At 55.7% G+C, this 21,709-nt stretch overlaps 2 protein-coding genes across 5 annotated transcripts in view; both read right to left on the bottom strand.

The window, feature by feature from the left end:
- Window positions 1-17,968, bottom strand: part of NECAB2 (N-terminal EF-hand calcium binding protein 2) — a 28,545-nt gene extending 10,577 nt beyond the window's left edge. Inside the window, exons 1-6 of the mRNA XM_045191717.3 lie at window positions 17,735-17,968; window positions 15,190-15,214; window positions 10,303-10,411; window positions 7,960-7,985; window positions 7,719-7,816; window positions 910-1,046 (exon numbers count right to left, since the gene is read on the bottom strand). Coding sequence (XP_045047652.2) covers window positions 910-1,046; window positions 7,719-7,816; window positions 7,960-7,985; window positions 10,303-10,411; window positions 15,190-15,214; window positions 17,735-17,968 — 629 coding nt within the window. The remainder of the gene's footprint in view (window positions 1-909; window positions 1,047-7,718; window positions 7,817-7,959; window positions 7,986-10,302; window positions 10,412-15,189; window positions 15,215-17,734) is intronic.
- A 1,300-nt stretch (window positions 17,969-19,268) lies between these two features.
- Window positions 19,269-21,709, bottom strand: part of OSGIN1 (oxidative stress induced growth inhibitor 1) — a 40,127-nt gene continuing 37,686 nt past the window's right edge. For all 4 annotated transcript variants that reach the window (XM_053914769.2, XM_071219981.1, XM_024556038.3 and 1 more), the window contains one exon: window positions 19,269-20,541. In XM_053914769.2, the coding sequence (XP_053770744.2) occupies window positions 19,593-20,541 (949 nt within the window). In that variant the 3' untranslated portion in view covers window positions 19,269-19,592. The remainder of the gene's footprint in view (window positions 20,542-21,709) is intronic.

Genomic DNA, 21,709 nt, shown 5'->3' with positions numbered 1-21,709 from the left:
GCGTGGCCCAGATGCCTGACTCCTGCTCCTATCTTTATTTCACCCTTATGCCAGGCACACCAGATATTCTAGAAAGAAGAGGTGAGGAGAAGTTGGTCTCATCTCGGGACAGTAAATGTGAGGGCTCTTAGCCCCCCAGAGCTGGCACTGCCGATCCAGGAGGAGAATTATCCCTGCCTAGACACAAGGCTCGCCACCTCCACAGTGTTCCAAGCAGAGGGGGGACCCCAGAAGCTCTTCCGTGGCTTCAAGGGCATGCAAACAAGGCCTTCACGAACAGTAGGCAACACTGAGAAAATCGCTCCACTTCACTCCTCTTCAGCCCCTCTGAGAAGGCCTGACTTGGTGCTGCTCTGCCCTCAAGGCCTTGGCTGGGTGTCCCAGTCTCTGTCCAACAAAAGGGGAGCGGCCTCGGGACTCCTGCCGACAGCAGGTGCGGAGTTCTACAGTGACTTCGTTTATGGCCCGCGATGCTTGTTTTCCAGTTATGGTAACCACATACAGTTTCCAGAATTTATTGCCAGTTTTCAAAAATAAGTCAAGCAACAGAACAGTCAGGTAAAAAATAATGTGCATGGTGTGGGGACGTGGCAAACTGATTAGAGTCTAGGAAATAGCAGTAACTGTATGTACACGTTGTAGGTCCTGCCGCCTACACCCTGGGCACTGCCTGCACCCCGGGCGCTCTTCTAAGTGGACGTTACCTCGTTCAGTCCTCACAGGCACTGAGGAGGTAGGTGTGCAACTGTCTCCCATTTCACAAGCAGAGGCACAGGGAGTGCAGCAGCTTGCCATGGCCACCAGCTCTCAGGCACACAGACACCCCCACCCCCTGCCCCAAGCAGTAGGCTGGCACGTGCCTGTGAGCAGCGTGCCCCTATGTGACCCTGGGAGGCCCCCTGGACGCACCGGATCTGGCTTGTCTGCTCTTCAATGGCCTCCACCGCACTCTCCACGGAGCTCAGCAGTGACTGGATCTGATTGGCTGTCTCCTTCAGGAGGAAGCGGGTCACAAACTGGTCCACATTGCTCCCGCCCTCATACACCTGTGGAGGGAAAAGAAGGAACACAAGGAGTGAAAGGGTTGGAGAGGAAACTCGGGTGTGGGGTCGGACAGAGTTGGGGGACACCTGAGGTTTGTGGGAAGGGGGACCCAATCCACTACTGCCCATGGACTCAGGGACCAAGGTCTGAACCCTGGTTTCACCACTTACTGGCTCGGGGACCTCTGTGGCCAGACCAGCAGTAACTGCAGTGTCTACCTTTCAAGGTCATAGTGAGGATTAAATGACAAAATGCATACACATGTAAAACACTCAGCACAGTGCCTGTCACATGGCAAATGAATAAACAGTAGCTGCTATGATAAAGATGATGGTGGTGATGACAGTAAAGATGGTGACGGGTGACAGTGAATATGGTGACATGATGGAGGTGGTGACGACGTTAACGAAGACAGTGATGGTCTCGGTGGTTATGATGAAGTGATGACGATGGCGGTGGGGATGGCAATCAGTGGGACTGTCCCTAAGGTGGCTGTGGACAGGGGTAAAGTATTCGGGGAGAATTCACAACCTCCTCTCCCCCTTCCGCCTCCAGGGAGGACTTCGGGCTCCTGGGCCCTCAAACCCGCCACTACAGAAATGAGAGGAGAGAATGAAAAGCAGCTGAGAGCTTGCACTGCTCCCCAAGGAAAGTGCCTGAGACTCAGCGCTCAGAGGGAGGGGCTGGGGGGAATCTGGGGGAAAGGAGGGGCAGCAGAGGCCACGAGGAGAGGACTCTGGGGAAAAGATGGACGAAGAGGGATTTCTGTAAGTTTTGCTCTGGAGACCTGAGACAGAATTTCCCCATTTGTTAAGAGACTGCGGCAAAGACATTTCTTCGGGTTTCTGGAGCCAGCTGAGTCTCTCTTGGCTGCACAAGGCTTCACAGCGGAAGGGAGAGGGCTCTGGTTTAGCTGGGGCACTGAAGGATGATAGCAATCAAAATGATGTGGTGTTGAGAGATGCTGGTCCCAAACCCTTGCACTGCTCTCCTGCCTCCCCCACCAGGCCTGACCTTCCACAGCCACCTGCCTTGGGGGATTCTGGAATTCTGCCCAGTCTCCAGCGAGGCAAGGGAACACAGGGCTCTCAAGGAAAGCAAATTAAACCATCCATCACTCTGACCAGGAATTAATTAGAAATAATTACACTATGGGAAACACGGCTAGGCAGAGAAATGGAGGCAGGGGTGGGGAGCAGAGACAGAGGGATGGGGTGCAGAGAGGCTAAAGGGAGGGGTGCACACAGACGGAGCGCTGTGGAGGTGGATGAGTTGGGCTGACCACGAGACCAGGCATGCCGGGGAGAGAAGGAATCTGTGAGTTCCTGGGAGCCCGACGCACTGCGAGGTTGATTATCCTTCCTGGCAGACAAGTGAACTCACACGCAATCCGGTGACCAATGGGCTCTGGACAAACGACGGCCACAAATGAACAAGTTTCTCGGTGGTGAAAAAAAATTAAACACAAAGAGAAAGGCTGTTGGAAGCCATCAAGCAGGAAAGTGAGCTCCAGTGAGTGGGTTAAAAGTGCCCTGGTCAGTGAGTGAGGGTATGTCTGGTCAGGGGTCAGCAAGTGTAGCTGGTTAGTTAACTTCCAGAAAGACAAGTTATTTTCAAAGGAGTCAAAATTCAGCTTTTACAGATTTCTCTTCCACCACCATCGCTGCCTCAGCTGAAACCAGCTCCACAGATTCCAGAGGAAAAGGATCAGATCCAGGAATTTTGCATCTCTTGGACAAATTACTCGTTTGCAGTGTAACAGGGAGATATTCAGAAATCTGCAAATCCATGAAATTTTCCCAGATGAGCACCGTGCCTGGAAGAAATGCCTAGGGATTCCTCCCCAATTGTCTAGAGTGAGTCAGAGAGGGACTCTTGGAAAGGAAAGTTGTGAAGCGACAGCGCTTGCCCATGGGAAACACTGAGGTCGCAGCGGTCAGGAAATAAGAAACATTGATCATAATTGTTAAATTTTAACTACAACAGATTAAGTCAATAAAGAGTGTGAAAGTATGGAAAAATAACTGAAATGCTCAAAAATCTCTTTAATTCCACAAAAGGGAATAGGAAGAATTTTTATTTGGGTTTAAAAACAGAATTATGAATGTTAATAACGTATGTTTTAGAAGTCACCAGTGAAATGAAAGCTAGAATGTTCATCTTTGAAACTATGATCAATGCCATAAACCAAACCAGCCATCAGAAGACAGACAGACTGTCAAAGAGGAAGCGTGAACACCTGGGGGCATGAAGGTAATGCCAGCAGTCAGGGCGGACCACACAGACCGCCACAGTAAGGGGAAGCGGCCTGGATTCCTGATGGAGACGCAGCCCCAGATTTGCTTCAATGAGACCCAGCTGGAGGCACCCACAAACCAGAGAAATGACGAAGAAGGGTCTGCAGATTCCGCAACCAAATTTAATCAGATGAGCGGGGCGAGTTAGTTGCAATGCCACTCTCAAGGCAGAATGTAAATGAGAAGGTGTTACACGCCAAGGGTGAGAAGAAGGGTGAGAAGGTAATGACAAAAGGCGCGAGGCTAACAAGGGCCTGACATTAATACATCTTCCCGCGGGGGCGGGCTGGGGGGGAGAGGATATCGCTAAACGTGGCTCTGGGGGTTCAGATGGGCACAGCCACTCATAAAGCAATCCCGCCTTCTATCAAGAGCCTGGCGCTGCTCATATTCTTTGACCCAGTAATTCCCCACTTTTGACAATCTCTCCTTTAGAGATAATGCAAAATGCGGACACATATTTATGACCCAGTGTTATTCAACAGCAAAAAACTGGAAATCTAATATGCCCAACAAAAGAGGAACAGGAAGTAAACCTAAGTCATATTATTGAAATTGAGGCTTCTGAACAATTTTAAGGGGAAAGGGTTAAAAATCTTAGGTAAAAAAGCAGAAAACAAATTTTTGTTCACAGAACAATACTGAATATATTTAAAAAATACACATGGAAAAAAGGTTCAAAGGTAATAAACTAAAATGTGAACAGCAGTTAGGGATGGTGGGAATTAGAAGTGATTTGAAATTTTTCCTTATACTTTTCTCTACGTTCTGAAATTTACATGTTGAATACGTACCACTTAAATAATAAAAATATTACACCAAAGGCCTACAGTTCTCAAGCTACATGGCTAAAAACATAAGAAGAAAAAATGTTGAAAACGTAAGCTGCAAACCACAATTTAGTGTGAGATATTAGCTCATCACTGCCCCACAGGACAGATAAATTAAAATGCAAAAGACATGGTGAGGAAAAAGTATGGAAGTCGAGTTTACATTCTGAAAATACGGTCCACATCTTCTCAAGCATCCACGACATACTTATAAAAATCAGTGAAATAATATGTCATAAAGAAATCACAACACATTAAAAAAATAGAGTGGGAACCTTACCGGTCACTCGGTTTTGCCCTGACAGCACGACATAAGGGATGACCGAGGGCCCAGACCGTTAGAGAGTAACATTAAAATCTATGGTTGCAGGGAATGTATCGTGCAAAGGTAAATGTGTAAATTCAAACTTTATTATAAAAAACTTAAGCATTCTAGTTCACATGTGAAAAAAGAATAGCAACAACAATAAACCTAAGGAAACAGGAGGAAGAAAATAATAATGATAAAAACTAGAAATAAAGAGGAAAACATCGTGAAATTTAAATACATGTGTCAGGAGCTTGATATTAGAAAACTAATGAAAATGAGCAAAACTCTGTCAAATATGTTTTTAAAATGTAGCAAAAGAAGACCAAAATTAAAGTAAGAACTGAGCTATAAGAGACGTTTTATTGAACTTAATGTGCATTATGTGCCTATTTTGCATCATTGTAAATTTTTAAAAATCCTAAGAATATCCGATGCATAATTGATCATAAAACTGATCGTGTTCATGACAGTTTTTCAAACACTATACTAAAATGGACAGAAAAAGTAAAAAATTTAAAACTAGGATTGACCTTAAAATAACTATTAAAATAATCCCCTCCTGTTTGGTACCTAGACCCAAGCTGCTTAGATAAATTCTATTTTTGAACAGAAAAGTAATCCCGTTAGAGAAATTGATTCACACCCAGAAAATATTCAAAGCCACGCACAATTCATTCCCAAACTGTCATCGATTTTCTGTGCCCGATCTGAGACAGAGATAAAACGCTCAGCTGGTGACAAGGACTCGGCAATGTGATGAAAGAATAATGCCCCAATTAGGGTTTATCACAGCAAGCTAAGGGCTGTTCAATAGGAGTGAATCTAATAATAGAATCCACCCCATCAATAGCTTCAGAAAACTCATATGATCATTTTACAAAGACCAAAAAGGCATTTGAAAAATTTCACTACCACCTTCAAAGACAAAATTTAATGAAGGGAATGCAAAAATAATTTTCGAGCAGGCTGAAATGGATCCTAAATTAAGAGCTGGCACTAATATTATAATTAGTGGAGAAATACTAGAGAGATGCATTGAAAATCAGAGGCAGAACAGGGATGCCTGGCCCAGCGCCACGGCAGTGTTTGGGGTTCGGGGGAAGTGCGAGAGGGCGCAACGGAGAACGAGAAGGGACCCAGCAGAAACGAAGCTCACAGCTGATGGTCTGACTCTACATCAACAGAAGCAAGCGAGTCAACCGAAACCAACAGGTGCAAGAGATGCACGCGAAATAATCAACAAGCTGCATTTCTACACCCCAAAATTGGTTAGGAAATATGCAAGAAATGCCAGTCGCCATGGCAACAACCTACTGCCACCACCAGTAACACTCCACAGGCCGCACTGAACAGCAACCGTGCATGACGACTGAGAGCAGAGTCTCCCAAACGGGGCCACGCTGCACTGGTAGATGCTAAAGTCCTCTGCTGAGTGAAGACTTAGAGCACATCTCTGCAGAGTCTGCGGCCAGAAGCAACTGCGGATGTGATCCACAGCTCAGGACCACACTGCCGAGAAGTGGCCCCGTTCAAAGATGAGGAAACAGAGGCTCAAGGAGATGGTTTCAGCCCCGACGAGACCCGAGTGGGCGTATGGTGCACCTCGCACAGCATGCTGGGAGCAGATCTGGGGCTGACACCCTTGATGGGGTGACTTGGATTCTAGAGTCTGGGTCTTCCTCGCTCTGTTGTAATCCACCGCCTGCTTTGATACTTTCAAACATCAAACAGCCCACAGGATGAATGAGGAAAGGGAGTGCGTTCTATGTGTTATTAAAAGAGACTTTAAAACACCAAGACTCAAAACAGCATGACACTGGAAATGTGGTTAGTGGAGGCTCAGGGCCTGGCTCAGCTATTTCGGGGTATGGGAAGAAAGTTCTCTAATGCACCACAGAGCAGTAGCTGAGTAGCATTTGAAAAAATGTACAGACCTAGTCTTACCCATGCCTAGGCATACAATAGAAGCCTAATCATAAAAACTAGCAGTTGCCTTTGCTCTGTGCCAGGCCCTATGCTAAGCAGCTCAGAGACCTTCATTAAATTCTCATGAGCTTCCCACAGAGTGAACGCTCCCATTCCACAGCTGGAGGAACTGAGGCTCAGAAAGGGGAGTGACTGGCTCTGGGTCCTTCAGTCTGGCCTGCTGACTTCAACAGCCTAGCTCCCTGTCCTCACCCAGCAGATGGGGCTGGCCTTTTCTGAGCTCCCACAGGTGGCTGCAAGCCCTTGGGTGTCTAGGTGTCCCTCACAGCATAGCCCACTCCCAGGGTGCCTTAGTTGTGTCCACGAGGCGGCCCCTACTCCTGGCTGACTGACACTCCGGTCACTCCTGGGTGGACTTGAAGTCCCACTCTGTGCTCTATACCTCCTGACAGGTCCCTGACTCAGTTTCCCCTCGTTTCAACCAGCAGTTATGGCTGTCTGGCTACAACTCCGCAGGGTTCACCCTCCTGAGCCTGAGGAAATTCACTGCACCCCTTCTCCATGGATGCAGAGAAAGAACACAGCCTGCCTGTCCTCTCCGGAAGCTACCAGCCCAGTGGGGGTATAGACTCAGGGGCAGGAAATGAAGCTTGGGGTGGGCTGTTTACACTCACCTGAGCTGCAATGGAGAAGGCACTCCCCTCCCCCCAACCACAAGCTGGCCTTATCTCCTGGCCTTCTGTCCTCTTCCAGGTCATAAATGCAAATGAGGAAGAGACAGGACTGAAGGCTGAGACCTCTCTCCAGGACATGTAGGGAGTCCCTGCACTCCTAATGGTTCCACTGCCCAGCCCACAGCTTCAGGCCTGGACACGCGTTCTCTTACCAGACACCGCCCGATTCCTCGGTCCAGGTCACATGCGTGAACCTGCCCTTCCCCTTCCCGTCTCATAACCCTGCTATAGCAGGGAACGAGATGGTCAGGTATGAACACTTGTCCAAGGACCCTGGAGGGCCTGGCCTGCCTGCTGCTCCCTGTCCAGGACTCCACCCCAGGACTGTGCCTGATTCTGGGAAAGGGTCTCACCCTCCAAACAGGATACCAGACACTGGGGGGACAGGGCCATTCACAGAGCTGCTCTACTAACTTCACAGTTTACCACAGCTCCCTCTCAGAGCCCCAAGCAAAGCTTACCCAGAGCCAGGCCCACCCAATACTTATCACAAATCCAGGCACCCTTGGGTGTGGATGCCCCAGAGAAAATCTGGAATCAAAGCCTGGACCCCCAGAGGCCACCCACACCTGCTGACCTTCTTGGTGTAGCCCATGGCCTTCAAGACAGAATGATTCAACGTCTCCAGGGAGGCCAAGACGTCCTCATAGTCCCCCATGTGGTCCACAAAGTAATCTGGGGGAAAAGGAAGCAAAGGTCAGGTGTCATAGGAGGATTCTGCCCCTCTCACCAATCCCACCTGTGCCCCTCCATTCCCTTTCCCCAGCTGCCCTCCCCCCACACCTCTCCATCCCTGCAGAGCCTAGCTGGGTACCTACCACACAGCTCCTTGGTGTCCACGTGGCTGCACAGAGAACAAAGGAGAGGGGGACTCAGAAGCTGGTCTGTCCCATCCCCCTGCCCTCCCTCTGCAGCGCTCACAGCCCATGCAGCTGGTACAACATTTGAGTGCCTTCTCCCTCCATTCCATTCTCCGGCACCGTGAGCCCCACTTTATAGGTGAGGGTGCAGCAGGTAAATGGCCCCACCCCCTCCAAAGGACAGAGCAGGGATCCATGCCTGCACCTCTGTCCACCTGACCCCCTCCCACACCATCCACTCCATCTTCTCACCCAAAGTCTGCTGACCACATCACAAGCAGCTGGGACCAAGGGAAGGGAGGGGAAAGGGATGGGGGGCATGGCCACTACAGGCCAGGCCGAAACAAAACCCTCCAGTGACATGCTGCCCCTGGGGCATTCTGCCTTATGGGTCCTGGGCCTGGGATCACCTCCTTGATCTCACCCTAGCCCCGGGCTCTGCATCCTGTTCCTACAGCCTGCAGGGAGAGGAGCCTGTCTTTCCTCAGTTGGAGGCTGAGTCGAGAGCCAGCTCTGCCTGTGAAGGTGCATGTAGCACAGCCAGCTCAGGACAGAGATGCGACTGTGGCGTGTGCTTGGTGGGCACCCAGAGTCCCCGAGCATCTGTGCAGGTTCCAAACCTTCCCCTTCTGGGACCCAGTGTCCTCACTGAGAAAGGAGGACCTGGCTTGCAATAGTGCGCTCAGCGCAACCCGGGTCCAACCAGGTGCCTCTGGGAAGAGGCTCCTATGGACAATTAAATCCAGTTCAGAGGCTTTGTAAGCTGTCTCGGAGGTTCCCCTCATTTGCATGCCATAGTCAAAGTTCCGTCAAGTGTTGCAGAAAGGAAGCCTGTTTAATTGTGTTCAAACTAGCATTTCACCAATCTTTCGGATCCGTGTGCGCTGTTTTGGATGGCAAGCCTATTTACCGTCCCAGGAGCGCACGTTTACAGTTCCAATCGGGCGAGTGTTGAAGGAAGGAAGTATTCCTAAAGGTCTCAGAGTTTTGACCTTCTACACATTGGTGAGTCCTCCCCACCCGCATGCTGTCCTGGCTAAATTCTCAAACCGGCACCTCTTTCTCGCCCACCCATCCGGCCCAACACAAGAGGCACCAAATGAGAATGCATAACCAACAGGCCCCAGCCCTCTCAAAGCTCCACAGGGGTTGCAGGAACCTCTCAGAAACCTCCAGATACAAAGGCAGGAGGAAGCTCCTTCTTTCAAGTGGCCTTCCCTGGGTCGCCAGGACCCCTCCATCTGTCTTGCCCTGGTCCCCAGCCCTCACCTCCCAGGACACTCTCAGGCGCAACCTCTGTCCCAGGCCACCACTGTGCTGGGGCCCTTGCCCACAGGCCTGGTGGCAGCTCCTTTGCTCGAGCCCTCTCTAGCCTGTCTCAGGGGACCTCAACCCATTGAATCTGCCCCAAGCACCCTCCCAGGAACTGTGGCCGTCCTCCCCCGAGGGCGCCTGAGGAAGGTGACCAGGTATCTATTGGGTGGAGAAGGGGGCTCATCCTGCTTGGGGAACCCCAAGGAAAAGGAATTAAGATTGGGGCGGGGTCAGGGTAAGCATGAGTAGAATTTGCTCTTGATTTAGGGAAATTTACTCTTGATTTAGAGATGGGTCTTTGGTTGATTCTGAGATGTGGGTTAGGGTTCTGATTCGATTGAGTTAGAAGTAGGGTTCAAGTTAAGAAGCAGAGTTATGCGAAGGCAAAGCAAAGGGAATGTCGATAACACTGTAATAACTATGTATGGTGCCAAGTGGGTGCTGGAAACACGGGGCAGGGGACACTCTGTAACGTATGTGATTGTCCAATCACTCTGCTGTACACCTTAAACCAATACAAAGTAATACTGAAAGTAAACTTGAAAGGAAAAAGTAAGTGGAGTTAGGATTGGGATAAGGTTTGGTTGCAGATGGGATCCCCTGAGATCAAAGCAACGGCGTTAGTGCTGGGTCCAGGAAGAAGCGCCAGGCGCTGGGTCAGAACTGGGCTGAGTTCGAAGAAGGGTGCCGTGACCGCCAGCTTCTCCCTTCATCATCCTGTGTCTGTTCTGCAGAATGTAGGGTCTCTCCGCTCAGCCACGTGTGCTCAGAAAGACCAACTTGCCAATGTGGTAGCAACTGGCCCGCTCCCCGAATCACCCCAGAAGTGGGGCGGGGGGCCTCTGACTTATGGATTAATGAGTTGGGGGACTGCAGGGCCCCTGCGCCTCCAGGGTCGTGGACAGTGGAGACTGGCCCCTGGGGGAGAAGGAAGGTCCCTTCCAGACCCACTGGGTGCCCCACTCCAGCAACCAGGGCCCAGCTCACTTGGTGTCGTCAGAGTCGATGGTGTGGAAGAGATCCTCCAGCTCTGTCTCATTGAGGACGCCATCTGCAAAGAAGAGCTGGAATTCCTCCAAGGACAACTTCCCATCGTCTGCAAAGGAGGGAGGAAGGAGGGAGAGTGCCTGGTGTCTGAGCCATAGGATATCCCCAAATCCAGACAACTCCCAAACTATGGAACAGATAAACCCCAGCAGCTAATCCCTGCCTGCAGGCTAATCCCTGAATTAACCAGTAAACTCCAGCTCACAGAGAGTTAGTGACTCATTCAGCAAATTCCCAAACCAACAGACCAACACCTACTTAGAGATAATCCTCAAGCCAACAAACAAGAAGTAGCTTGCCTGCTCTGCAGGAATTCAACAGTGAGCGCGTGCTCACTGCCAGGCCCTCTTCCCTCATGTGATGCACCTGGTCACCCAGGGCAGGCACTGTGCACTGCAGCACCGTCCCCGTAAGAGGTACGTCCAAAGCCGGGAAGTCTGATGATCCCTCTCTCTCTTCCAAATACCCAGATAATCTCCCCACACTTAAATTATCTCCAGTGCCAGCACCCACATCCTGATTTGGGGAGAGGGATCAACCCCTCTCCGTTCTGCCGAATCCACTCGGCAAACTTCAGACCCAAGCCTTTGAGTGGTCTGAGATGTGACCGTCAAGATGCCAAACCACAAGGAAAGGAGGTGCCTGGCTTGGGCCCAGTGCTGGACTGCCCTCCTCAGGCCTGGGGGCTGTGATTCTGGAATGGGGAGGGGCTGGGCCTCTGTAAGAGGGCACTGCAGCTGACGCATGCCACCTGCCCTTCCCTCCCCCTGCCCCATCTCGCCTCTTCTCCCTCCACCTGCAGTCACCCTGGCACAACTGTTGAAGCTCTCCTGGTTGGGGGTGGAAGGACCACTGAGGGAGGGGCTCACCGCAGAACTCCAGGGCCTTCAGGAGGAAGAGCCCTCAAGTTTCCACCCTTGGCTCCGCCTACCTGAGCACACCTGTGGACGAACCTCAGGCAAGCTCATCTCCAGCCCCCTGCAGCCAACTCCCCCTCCTCCAGGATCGGTCTTGCTCCTTAAAGGAGCTGTGTCTGTGGGAGGCAGTGGAGGTCAGGGAGAATGGCAAGCCCACAACACTGCACTGCAAGGCCCTGCTCCTCTATGCAGACCCCCTTCCATGACTTCCAGCTAGGCTACAATCAAAGCCCTGGCAAGCCCCCAGGGCACCTCTGTGTGGATTAGAAGGAGGTGCCCTTTCCTGGTTGGGGGTGGGGGATGAGGCCCAGCCTCAGGGCACATGGGTTGGGAGCCCGAGTGCAGGCAGGACCTGATGCCCTCAAATCTTTTAGGGAGATGCCCTTGTGCAGGGCACAGCCTGCCCCACTGTACCTGGCAGACCTCCTTGAGCCCAGACTCCTTGAGCGAGGTCCTTCTCACATTTTAAAGGCTCTGGAGCTTCTATCTCTGCTCCCAGCAGCTCTGTGTGGGCTCAGAGTAGGGCAAAAGGACCAGCTCAGGGGAGGGAGACCCTCACCCTGTGGAGACTTCCCTCCACCTGTCACACAGTATCAGGGGCTGGGAGAGAGCGAGGCTACTAATGTGTGCACCTGTGCGTGCATGGGGGGCTGGGGGTGAGGTCCCAGGACCCCTTCACCCTCGAGGCTCAGGCGTCAATGACACAGAGGGAGGAGTTTGTAACTTTCAAACACAAGAGCCCCCCACCCCAATACACTCACATAGAAGATCCAGAAACTTACCATGAATAGGGCCAGATACCTGTGAAATACGTAAACTCTAAGCTGTGGCTCTTTGCAGTCTGGGCAGACTTTCCAAGTTCCCTTTGGCAAGATTGGTAATGAAAACCAGGAACCACAGTGTGGAATCAGGGCAGACACATGGGGCTCTTACTGTGTATTCACTCTATGCTTCAGCGCACCCCGTGGCATGGTAGCACCACCCCCTCCCTGTTTTACAGTTCCGTAAACTGAGGCAGGACAGTTAAGCAACTTGCGCAGGCCCCACAGCTGGAGTCCAACCCAGGCGGTCTGGCTCCCGAGTCCACGCTCTCAACCCAACGTGGGGCAGGGTCTCGTAGTGAGACCTCCAGCCCCAGGGCTCCATGGAAGTGCTGAGGCCAAGACCAGGCAAGTGTGCTATGACTGATTACTCCTGTCTGCCCGGGCTTGGCGGGCAGTCTCCCTGCCCCCACCCGCGTCTTCCTGCCTGTCTGTACCTCTGTCCAGTCTGTAGTCAGGAGGGCAGGCAGGAGAGGCCGCCAGGCCTCCAGAGCACAAAGCCTTCCCAGCTGACATTTACCATGAATGTCCCACCACAGCCCTAACGAACCCAGATCAGCTAATGAGGGAAGTGACCTCTCCTGCCCAGCCAGGCCCTGGCCAATTAGGCCAGCAGGCCTGGCACCTCCGCCCCAGTGGGCCATTTGCAGGTGTCTTCCCTAATTAGCATGAGCTCAGCCTCTTCTGACAGTGACCTTTCAAATGCCAGGAGTTGCATCCCTGGAGAGAAGTGCAGTCTCTGTGGAGAAGTCCAGGCTCAGAGAGGGCGGCCAGAGGCTGCCCTCTAACCCTGAGGGCCTGTCTCCTTCGGGCCCTCCGCCCGCCCAGGGCCCAGCCGGAGACCACACTCCCCTCTTCTGCCCCCAGGCATCTTACACTCCCGAGGATGCCTGGGGAGGGCAGCATCTGCTTGTGTTCAACAAATGTGTGCACGTGATGTGTGTGTCTCTGCCTGCTACTACACCCACTCTCACCCGCACGTGCGCACCACCCCCAGCCCCTGCCCACACACCGTTTTCAAACCGTGCTGGGCTGAATCGGAACGCCTGGCCCTCCCCAGCTGAGGGGCTCAGCGGTTCTCCACAGGGGGCCAGGGCTCCACTCTGCAGCCTCACGACAGCCCTCTGAGATGCATACCAGTTTCAACAGCCCCACGTACAGATGGGGAAACTGAGGCCCGAGAGTTGGTGACTGGCTGGGAAGTGGCTGAGTGAGGGCTTTGACCCAGGCAGCCTCTGTGGCAGAGGGGCCCCGCCTCTCTCCCATAGGCTCCGTATCCCCCCTCCACATTAACCCTGGTGACAACCCTCACGGAGTGGCGGCTGGGAAGACTTGAGGCCCCATGAGGAGTGGGCTGGGCCTCAGGGGTGGGGGGAGCTGCAGGGATGACACTGAGGGCCCTGAGGCTATGCTCAGGGCTGAACCGTTGCTTCTGACTGAGAGAGAACAAGTAATGAAGACGAAAGCCCATTGGTGCCTGAATGGAGATCAGGGTGCCGCCCACCACGCACGCACACACAGCCCCACATCCACCTGGGCGCACATACTCCCGGCAGCATGTATGAAAACCACAGCCAGACATACCACTGCACCCCAGGGCTACACTCGCACCCATGAATAAATCCATCACCTAAATCTACAGGCATTCACTGAGCACCTACTGTGTGCTGGGTGTGAGGCCCACGACAGGGACAAGTCCCTTCACCCCCTTCTCTAATCTTGATGCCACCACAATTTCTTGAGCCCCATTGAAGCTCCCCCATCCCTTTCCTTTCTCCTTGCTCCATATGGAATTGCTCTGATGGTCCTTTGTCCCAAGAGGCCTGGGAGGGGCCATTACTCCCAGGGATGGGAGGAAGAGGTGGAGACCCCTGAGAACTGCCTCCCAGCCCAGGCCCGTGCATCACCTCCCACCCCTCAAGGCCTCATGTTCCCCAACACCACAGTGTGTGTGTGGGGGGGGCAGGTCGACAGCAACTCCCAGGGACAGGGAGGGAGGGAGTGCTGGGACCTAGGCTGGAGCAGGAGAGGAACTGGGACCTGAAGCTTTGGGGGACCTGAGGACCCTGAGGGGCAGGCACCATCTGTTCCCCACTTTCTTCCCAGCACAAACCTCGACATTCAATCAGTGTTTTTTAAGTAAATAAGCAAATAAGCACTGAGCCCTGCTTAATTCTCCGTAAAAACATCTATCCTCACATCGCCCGTATTTTCCCAACAGCCGAGGGAAGAAGACAGGTTAAGTGTTGTCACCCCACTTTACAGATGGGGAAACTGAGGCCTGGAGAGGGAACGTGCTTTTGTTAGAGCCGTGTAGAGTCCTTATGGGCCCAAGAATAACGGCTACAGTATGTATAGGAAGTTGTACAGCTCTTTGTCACACCTGCGAGGCTTGGGTGGGGCTCAGTAAGCTGGGTTATCCGGTTATCCCGTGCAGGGGAGGCTGGAGGCTCATCAGAATACACACCGCCTTTCCAAGCAGTCAGAAGTGGAGGGTCGCACCCTCTCTGGCAGAAGAACGTGCCAGTCACGTTGTTAGGGAGGCTGCGTGATGTGGGGAAACGGGCCAGGGTCTGCGACAGCGCCTCTCCTGCCTTCACGCAGCTGGGCTGCCCTGGTCAAGTCGCGTAACCTCTCGGCCAGTGGCCAGCGTGGAGCTGACAGAGCAGAGGACGCGGCACCGACTGCATCAGGCCGCTGTGAGGAGGGAAGTGTGCCAGGGCCTGTGAGGGGCCTCGAGTGAGGCTGGGGGCTTCCTTCAGCAGCGGTTTCTAGGCCTGCACCTGGGCCGCCCTGGTCCAGCCCAGCTGCATAAGGGTTGAAGCACACCGAGCATCTACTGTGGCCATCCTGGCGTCACACACATCAGCTCACAGAACCCTCCTGGCACCCCTGCTCGGCAGGAACTATGGGAGTCCCACTGTACAGAGTGGAAACTGAGGCACAGCAGAACCAGGATTTGGCCTTCAGACTCCAGAGACCTGCACTCTTCACCTTTAGGTTCAGGGTTGTCCAGTCCCTACCCATGATCCCTCGCCCTGAAAAAAAGCAGGTCCTCATTCAGGGGCCAGCCTGGGAGGGAAACTCACCATTTTTGTCCGCACGGCGGAAAATCTGCAGAGAAGAGAGGTTGGTTGAGTCAGCCCTGGGCCAGGGGAGCAGGCGCCCTCCAGCGGCTCCTGACCTGACACAGATATCCCACTCCTCCCCAGGTGGCTTGGGAAGCAGAGCCCCCACGTTCTCCCTCCCCAGGAGGAGCCCCCGCTGGTAAGAACCCCGGGCGGGGCGGGGGAAGGACACTGCAGGCAGAGGCCCTCCCAGCTACCCTAGCGGAAGCAGCCGCCCACCCTCCCTTCTGTGCCGCCAGCCTGCCCACAGCCACTCTGACAGACACACGCACACGCATGTGGAGACTGGCTCATGCAGTCCACATGCTTGGGGGTGCACTCGCAGAGCCGTCGGTCCACGTGGCTTCACGCTGTCACACACTGTCGCACCCTCAGAATTTGTGTCCCATGGACGCAGCCATAAACTTTACATCCTCACACCGCTGCCAACCCCTGGAGCCCTAGTGTTCTTCAGGGAGGCTGGGTTAAACCTGAACAGGAGTGTCTGCTAAGGGAACCCTGAGGCTTGGCACCTGGGCCAGCGACAGCAGGATGGGATTTTTCTGGGTGGGGAGGTGCGCTGGGAGCTCAGAAACCCAGTTGCTGCATCAGGCAGGAATGGGGGATGGCCCATGCTCCCACCCCCAACCACGGCTTGAGCTTGGAGACCAGACTACTCCTCCTCCTGGTATTTTGGGACGAGGTAAACCATGATGGAGGGAGGAGGAGGAGGCACTGGCCCCTCTGGCCATCCCACCTTTGGTCCTTCCCTGGGATAACGGATAGCTGCCCCTCACCCCTCCAAGCAGCGGGGCAGGCATCCATTACCAGGCACCTGGGGCTGTGACAAACTGAAGCAGCAGCTCAGGAGGGCTTCTCAGACATCACCCCCCTTCCTTAGCTGACCCTGATTCCAGGGTACTGGGCAGGAGCCTCCGTGGCAGGGGCAGAAAGGGCAGCAGATATCAGAGCACCCCAGGCCCTCCTCAAAGCTTCAACCTGGGCACCCCACACCTGTGCTCCTGGTGACAAGGTTCCTCGAGGCCGGGGTCCACCCTCAGGTGCCTGGTCTGGGGCCTGGGTGTTAAGTGAATGACACGTCACATGATGTGGCTCCAGGAGGCTGCATGAGCCCTGAGTCTCCACCTCTGCTCATCACCCGACTTCACAGATAAGGAAAGGGAGGCTCAGAGCCCTCACGTGGCGCTCCGGGACCGGGAGCCCCCCTCCTGTACCGTTAGAGGAGAGAACCAAGAGTCTGGACTGGCTTCCCTGCACGAGTGGGCCCAGGGCTTTCAGCTGTGAACTCTGCTGGGGTCTTGGGAGGAAGGGTTCCCTGTGTGTCCGGCTGTGCATGGGTGCGGGAAGGGGGGCACTAGGACCGCAAGCACTCCCAGCAAAGCTCCACCTTCCCTGCCCTGCCCAGACCTCTCTGCTCGGAGCCAGCTGTGGGTTCCAGGAAAGAAGAGATAAAATCCACGCTCCCCCACACTCACAGGGATGTGCAGAACACACACACACACACCCCAGACACCCACCACGCACACGCTAAACACTCCCATCCCTGGAGCCACCGACCAGGCAGGACCCTCACCGGGACATGCATGTCCCATCGCCCTGCAGTCTGTCATTGGGGGTGTGGGGTGGGCAAGATGAAGCCCCTCCACCTTCCCCTAGCCCTCCACAGGGCAAGGCCCCCATCCCCTGCCACCCACCCTGCAAAGTCTCCCTCCCACTGGGGAGGGGAAGGTGGGGCCGGCTTCCCAGAGGTGGGCAGGGGTCCAGAGAGGATGAGGGGGTGGGTAGGGATGGAAGGTGGGGTGGGGTAGGGAATGGAGAGCAGAGGAGACTCAGAATGGGTGGGGGTGGTGATGGGGGAGCGGGGGTCCAGACTAAGGGCCAATGGGGGTGGCTCCCACTCTATGGAAAGGAGAGGCAAAGCCAGAGGGGGGGGCCTTCGCTCTCAGAGGGTGGCAGAGCGAAAGGGTCTTTGATGGAGGATGAGAATACAAGGGCTCAGGAAGAGAAAGGTGGTCTTAGGAAAGTAGCAACTCAAGCGGGGACTCAGGATGGAAAGGAGGAGGGGGCTGGGGGCGTCAGGGGCTCCAGTCCTGGGAAGGAGTGAGGGTAGAGGTTGACGTCCAGGACTGGAAAAACGGGAATTTGGCCTGGACAAAAGTAAGGGGGCGGTGGCTGGGTCCAGGGGGCTCCAGGATCCCGGCTCCGAGAGATGGGGAATCCCGAGAAGCTGAGGGAGGGGACGGGAGGAGGGGGTTCGTCCGGGTCAAGAGATGAGAATGGACCGGGATCGGGACCGATAGGAACTTGGAAGGGCTGGGGGCTCGCGCTCTGGGATGCAGAGTGGCCGGGTGCAGATCCTGCTCCGATCTGCCGAGGGGGATGGGCCGGGGGTCCCCTGATCAGGAAGGAGGGGGCCTCGTGGGTCCCGGAGAGGACTAAGGAGGGCGACGTTGGGGGTCTTCCCATGGGAGGAGGGGTCTTTGGGTCCCGGCCCGAGTGTACTCACGTCCAGGATGACAGCGGTGCCCCCACGCAGCGAGGCGGGGCCCAGGCAGGGGCCGGGGTCTACGGCGGGGGCGTCGGGGGCAGTGGGGGCGTCGGGGACCAGCGGCACCCGGGGCTCGCCCATCCTGGCGCCCACCCAGCGCAGCAGCCCGCCCAGCGCCCGGCCCTGCTGCGGCGGCTCCCGCAGCAGCCTGTGCGCGCCGGCCCTGCACAGGCGCGCCGCCCGCTCGCACATCGCGCCGCGCCCGCCGCCGCCCGGAAGCCCGCCGACCCCCGCCCGCCAGCCAGCGGCCCGCCCCCGCGCGACCCCCTCCCTGGCGCTGCCGCCGGAGCTGCCCCGCCCTCCCTCCTTCGGCCCCCGCGGCCGCGGCCACCGCGGGGACGGGCGGGCGCCGGGGGACCAGGCGGGGAGGGGTGTGCGCTCCGCCCGGACCCCGAGCCACGTGCCTGGTCTCCACCGCCCCACCTCCCCTGGAGGACGCGCACGGCGGCTGAGGGCTGCCCGCGGGGGGTGCTGATCTGGGGACTGAACCTCGATTCAGCCTGGGAGGGGGCTGCCCAGTAGGCGCTGGGTTGGTGGGGGTCTGGCTGCGCGCGGGCGGAGGGGCCCCTGGGAGTTTCCCCCTTTCCCTGAAAGTCTCCCAATTCCCCCCCCTCCACCAAGGTACCCCCAACCCCGCCGGTGGCGCCACCGCAGGGGCCGGAGCGCGGTGTCCGGCGAGTACAGAGCGCCCTCTGCCGAGTATGGAGTGACCCAGCTCCAGGCATCGGTGCCCACTCGCTGGGCTTCCACCGCCACTCCCGCGGGCACCCATCCTTCCCTCGTATGGGCATGAGGCCCCCTCAGCCGTCCACTCCCAGAACCAGTCTTCGCCCCCGATCATCCTCTTTACACTCCAGTGGATGCGCTAAGGAGCAAAGCTAGGTGCTAGGCCCTGGGTCCCAATAATGGGCAAAAGGGATATTTCGCCTCCTGGAGCTTACATCCGAGTGGGCAGAGCCAGAAACTGGACAGATTCCACAAATGAATGAACCTTTAAAACGAAACTGCTATGAAGAGGTGGCATCTTGGGCCATGAGGGGGGGATTTGCCCTGATGCTCGTGGAGGGGTTTGTATCAGAAGAAGCTTCTTTGAGCAAGTGATTCTTACGCTGAGAGAGTGGAAAGAGGAGGAAGGGTTAAAGAAAGCAGGGGAAAGTGGGCTAGAGGCTGCGTAGCAAAGGCCTTGGGGCAGGTGAAGGGAGCAGGTGAGCATGAGGGTTGAAGGGCAACAACAGGCTGCAAGGGAGAGTGGGAGGGGCCTTGGAAAACCTCCCCAGCACCCCATTCCTCACACACCCTCCCCTCACTTCTCTAACACTGCCTTCTCATCTGCCACACCTCCGTCCCTTGTCTCCCCACCCCCAGCCCAAGGCCCTCCTCCCATATGGCCCTGTGCTGCTCCCTCACCCCCACCTCCAGCTCCTAGAGCAGCCCCCTGGACACCAGGCCCTTCCCCAAGCACAGAGTTCTCAGACACGTGAGTAGAGGCAGATGCTGGTTTTATTTGGAACCTGAATCTGGAAGGCGTGGGCCTGGAGTCCTGGCTCAGCACCCAGCTGGCCCTGGTGCCCCCCGCTCACACTGTCACCTTTTCCCCCAAACCGCAGGTCTGGGCCTCCGTGGAGCTGCAGCCATCGCTCCCAGCCTGAGCACCGCCCAGCGTCCAGGCAGCCCAGGCTCCCACTCCTCTTCACACGAGAAAACTGCCGCAGGAGCCGAGAGAGGCCCCTCCCTCACTGGGCACCCTGTGTCCAGAAGGGCTGTGGTGGCCTCCCCTCTTCTTTAGGGCCTAGGTGTGAGGGTGCCAGGCAGAGTGCTAGGGGGGCTTCCTGGCCTCCCTTCTCAGCAGGGAGCTGGCCACGGCCAGGGCCCCACCCTGCACAAACCGCACGAAGTTGTCCCCGGCCAGTGGCCCCACAGCATACAGGCCCTGCTGCTGTGTGCTCTGGTAGGTGAAGGGGTCCACGTCGATGGGGTTCCTCTTGGCGCTCAGCGGCTGCTCGGGGTCCACGGCGAGGTCAGCGCCTGCCCCAGGGAGGAAGGACAGGTTGGGGTGGGAGCCAATGAGGACCAGCACCAGGGAGATGCCGAAGACCTTCTGGAGGCCGTTGGGGTCCTGGAACGCGGCCTGGTGGTCCTCCTTGAAGAGCAGCAGCTGGTGCTCGGGGAGGCTGCAGTAGCCCTCGTAGGGGCTGGGCGACAGGATGGACTGCTCCCGCATCATCTGGTGCACCTTGTGGTACTCGGGGTACAGCATCTTGGGCAGCTGGTTGAAGACCAGGCCGGGGTCGTCCACAGGCCGGCGGAAGGCATGGATCACCGGGATGTTGTAGTGACGGGCGTAGAGGACTGCGTCGGCTGCCGACAGCCCTGCGCCGACGATGAGGATGGGGTCCGAGGCTGGAGTCAGTGTGCCGGCCCGGATGGCCAGCTCCAGGGCCGACAGTTCATAATGGACAAAAGGCAGGGTCTCCCCGGGGATGCCCAGCCGGGCCGGGCTGTCCGACGTGCCTGTGGCCAGGACCACGTTGTGGGCGCAGAGGGAGAAGGGCTGCGGGCTCCGGTCCTCGGCAGTCAGGAAGCCGCTCACCTGGAAGAGGGGGCTGGGGTCTTGGGCCCCAGTGCCACTGGGCTCGGGCATCCCCCATGCCACAGCTGTGACCACAGCGCCAGACACAAAGTGGTGGCCCAGGCCCTTCTTGTTCACGTAGTCCATGTAATAGTGAGCAATGTCCCCGGCTGTGGCACGGCTGTTACGAAGACCTCTGGCGGGGAAGGACATGGAAGGGTGAGTGACAGAGAGTGGACCAGGGTGGGGGCCTCGATCACGTGGGACAGGGGATGATGAGGCTGGCACCAGGCCCTGGAGCCAACTACGGCTGTGCACCCACCAGCCTTAACACTTGGCCTAGTGGTTTCCAGAGCTCCAGTCTCCTCTTCGGTAAAACGGGGGCGGTAAGAGTATCTTCTCAGGGCGGCCTCTAGAGGCGGGTGCCGTGGGTTTATATCCTGCCCCTGCCACAGTAAGCTGTTTCCTGAAACTCTCTGCCTCAGTTTCCTCATTGCAAAGTGAGGGTGACGATGGTGATATAAATGAAGAGTTTAGAAGAGAACTGGACATTCAGTAAGTAGCGGGAAAGGGTCGGCCACCGTTAATATTACCTCTAAGGATGAAATAGCATCAAACATGGATATGGTAGAATTGCACTTTCATAAATTCAGAAATAGGCAAAACTCATGTATGGAGTTAGAGGTCAAGACTGGGTCGCCTCTGGGGAGGAGTGAGCGGAGGGGACTGGGAGGGTCCAGGGGGTTCTGGGGAGAGGGGATCTATTTCTTGAGTCTGGGGGGCTGGACCCAGGTGTGTCCACTCTGAGAAATTTCGTCCACCTGTACACATAGGAGTTGTGGACTTTTCTATACACATGACATGTTTCAGTAAATAGGCTAATTACAAAAGCCGCCCTTATAGGGCACCTGTTAGCCTGGTCCCCAGCACACTCAGTGACAGCCGGGACTACTTATTGTCACTATCACCACTGTCTCAGGCAGCAGGCCGCGGCACCCTCCCGCCCCTCCCTGAGTCTGCCTGGGTGCCCTCAGGGAAGGTACTGGCCCCAGCTGTGGATGTTAGAGATGAACTCACCTAACGGGAATCCTGAGTGACATGCCAACACATCCCCCAAGGCCACTGCAGTCAACCCAGCTTGGGGGTCGGCTACTGAAACTGGGGCTCTGGAAATCGCTCTGGGGTTTCTCATCCCCCCCTTTTTTTTAAAGACCTGGGCTGAGATGTCACCTCGGTATCACTTAGAAATGGCTCGTTAGAAAGGACAAAGGCTCCGTGACGGGGCAGTGACTTAGGGCCCGCGGCAGCACTTCGAGGGCAGGGAGTGCATCTGCCTGGTTTCTGGCTCCGGTGTCTGAGTGCAG

The sequence above is a fragment of the Desmodus rotundus genome, chromosome 12 (assembly GCF_022682495.2).
Source record: "Desmodus rotundus isolate HL8 chromosome 12, HLdesRot8A.1, whole genome shotgun sequence".
Taxonomy (NCBI): domain Eukaryota; kingdom Metazoa; phylum Chordata; class Mammalia; order Chiroptera; family Phyllostomidae; genus Desmodus; species Desmodus rotundus.
Note: the sequence above shows the minus strand (reverse complement) of the source record. Positions and strands in the feature narration are given on the sequence as shown.